At 51.5% G+C, this 2,510-nt stretch overlaps 1 protein-coding gene across 2 annotated transcripts; it reads right to left on the minus strand.

Annotated features, from left to right (window-relative positions):
- Positions 1–447: 447 nt before the first annotated feature.
- On the minus strand, positions 448–2,510 carry LOC120703039. Of its 2 annotated transcripts, none has more exons than XM_039987048.1 (2): positions 1,993–2,510; positions 448–992 (listed from the first exon to the last, which is right to left on the minus strand). In XM_039987048.1, the coding sequence occupies exons 1-2, from the start codon at positions 2,416–2,418 to the stop codon at positions 885–887; spliced, it is 534 nt and encodes a 177-aa protein (XP_039842982.1). In that variant the 5' UTR covers positions 2,419–2,510; the 3' UTR covers positions 448–884. The 2 variants fall into 2 exon arrangements, with proteins under 2 accessions (XP_039842982.1, XP_039842983.1); XM_039987049.1 differs by having other exon boundaries at positions 448–989; positions 1,993–2,507.

The following is a 2,510-nucleotide window of genomic DNA, read 5'->3' on the forward strand; positions in this document are numbered from 1 at the left end:
ATCATTTCAAGTGCTGGTACTACCTACCCTGCCTGTGCTCATTGCGGAAGTACTCCCGTTCAGGTGTGTGTGTGTGTGTGCTGTGGGCACCTGATCTAATTGGGAGGCCTTTAGCCCTCGTCCTATCATTAGCCAACCCCTAATATGCGCGCCAACGCCGAATCGAGGCTCGCCTCCAACGCATAAAGTTCGCGTGGATTCCAGCTCCCGCCGCATCATCGCCGGCGGCCGGTGGGCTTATGATTGCCAATCCGGCGCCATGAACGCAGCAGCCACCACGCGCAACCACCAAGATCCTCGATCAAAAGCTATACACACCTGCAAAGGGATGTACTTTGCGCCATGTCTGAATATAAAGCCAGTCTCAGTGGAAGGATCATAAGAGTATCATGAAAATTAAATTTGATAACATGTACCAATAGTATGAGGAGAGAAAAAAGAAAAGTGTCATAAAATGTGAGAGGAGTGTCATCAACGCGACCTTCCACTGGCACATTTCTTAAGATTTCAGTCTAGATAACTGTGTCGATAACATTCTCACTTAGACTAGCATAATAGTGCAGCACTGCTGCAGAGCCCTACTGTTCTTTTTGTTTTCCCTTTTTCAACATTTTCAGAGTGTGCACCAACTCCCAACACCGATCTTACACTCGCTAAAATGACCTGAGCAAGATCCTCTACTTCTTTTTATCTTACAAGGGCTCGATGCTAAACTAGGAGCCCCATTTCCGGACAAGTTTTCGTTCGCTGTGCACTGACGAGGGTCGGAGTCTGACGAACCAACGGGTTGTCGCATCGACACGGTTCCTCTGCAGGAAGGCTGAAGACTGACGAGCATGAACTCTAGAACGCCAATCGTTCACCGGCTACGGATTTTTGTCACATCAGCTGCTGACCTCGGCAATGCTGTGCAGAGACGGGCGCCAGTGGCGATGCCTGGCGCCGGAGTTCGCCGCCGAGCTCGGATTGCTCCGGTGGCCGTCCCTGTCCTGCTGCGACAGTTGCAGTTAGATTAGATGGGCGGCAGTAGAGTAATACGCAGTACTTTAGAAGATAATTTTTCTTGCTGACCTAGTTTAAGGATCAAATGACGCTGACATAAGTCAAAAACATGTACGGTAAAAAAATATTTAGCAATGTACTAGTGGTTTCTTGGCCTTTCTGCTAGCATCATGCATCCATGTTCCATGCATATTCTTCGACCACCTCACCTGACCCTCTGATTGGATTGCAGAATGTCAAACTTGTTGGGGGGTTTTTTAGATTAGCAGGCAGGCAGCTGAAAATTTTGGGTTCCATGTGATGTGAGGAGAGCAGGATGTGACAAAAGGTGTTATTATGTTATTATCTAGTTTTGGTTCAGAGTAACTTGCCCAATACTTATATTCAGCCATGATATCATGTTTCGAGTAAATTATTCGGCTTATTCCTTGTATCTTGATCATCGAATTCTCTATGCTGATATCCTGTGTAATCAAATCGGTTGGTTGGGTAGGTGTTAGTGGCACATAAAAGGTAGTATAGAATTAGAACCAGGAGGGTGGGCAGCTAAATATAGAAATATCAGCTGGAATAAGCTACCTAAGCCAAGTTACCTAGACAGCCATAAGTACTTATCTGCGCTTATCTTGTCGAAAGGCTATTACCTACTCTCATTTATCAGTCAAAGAAAACATAACTTCGTGTCGGAAAGACAAAAATGATTCTAGTGCTCTTGTGACGCAATTAAAAAAATAAACCAGAATTACAAACAAATAAAGAACGCGGAGCAGTCAATGGAGCAATAATTCTGTTGGAGAGTGTTTTGGGTATGCAAGAATTATCAGTAGGCTGAACTCTGAAGAACACATGCATCAATCCATGGATGTGTTGATGTTGAGCTAATCCGATTAGTGGAGCAGTGGCGAAAACAGAACTGGATGGTGAAGAAGAAAACAGAGGAGAGACTGAGCAGAGCAACGCCGGATGGTGATAACAGGGCAGGGGCAGTACCAGATCAAGGCCGTCATCCACCAGCTGCGGCGGCGGCGGCGGCTGCGAGTCCTCGCCGGCGCTGGCTCTCCCTCCGGCGCGCTTGGGCTGGAGCGGCACGAGCTGCTGCTGCGCCCTCCGCGTCTTGTCCTCCTTCTTGGCCTGCAGCGCCCTGGCGACCTCGGCGACGGTGATGAGGCGGTAGGCCTGGCCGAGCGCCAGCGTGTCCCGGGGCTTGAGCAGCTTCACCCGCGTCACCCGCGCCGCGCCGCGCCGCTCCCCCTCCGCCTCCTCGTCCCCCGGCCGGCGCGTGACGAGCGCGACGTAGTGGCCCGGGTTGGCGCGCATGACCTCAGCGGCGCTGGTGGCCCAGTAGAGGCGCTCCACCCGGCCGCCCGGGTGCTGCACCACCACCGTCGCCGCCTCCGCCGCCTGGCAGTTGCCCATGGTCGCCGCTCTTGATCGGAGGCAGGGAGGCAGCCAGGGACGGACGAAGCAGGGTCAGAGTTGGTGGCGGGCTGGCGGCGAGAGGTGCCGTA

The sequence above is a fragment of the Panicum virgatum genome, chromosome 4K, assembly GCF_016808335.1.
Source record: "Panicum virgatum strain AP13 chromosome 4K, P.virgatum_v5, whole genome shotgun sequence".
Taxonomy (NCBI): Eukaryota; Viridiplantae; Streptophyta; class Magnoliopsida; order Poales; family Poaceae; genus Panicum; species Panicum virgatum.

What these genes read in the sequence shown, in the direction of transcription:
- LOC120703039 (XM_039987048.1), bottom strand. Translation starts at nt 2,418, where the DNA reads ATGGGCAACTGCCAGGCGGCGGAGGCGGCGACGGTGGTGGTGCAGCAC. An exon ending in TGGATGACGGCCTTGATCTG is followed by an intron (nt 993 to 1,992) that starts GTACTGCCCCTG and finishes CAACTGTCGCAG; the next exon opens with CAGGACAGGGACGGCCACCG.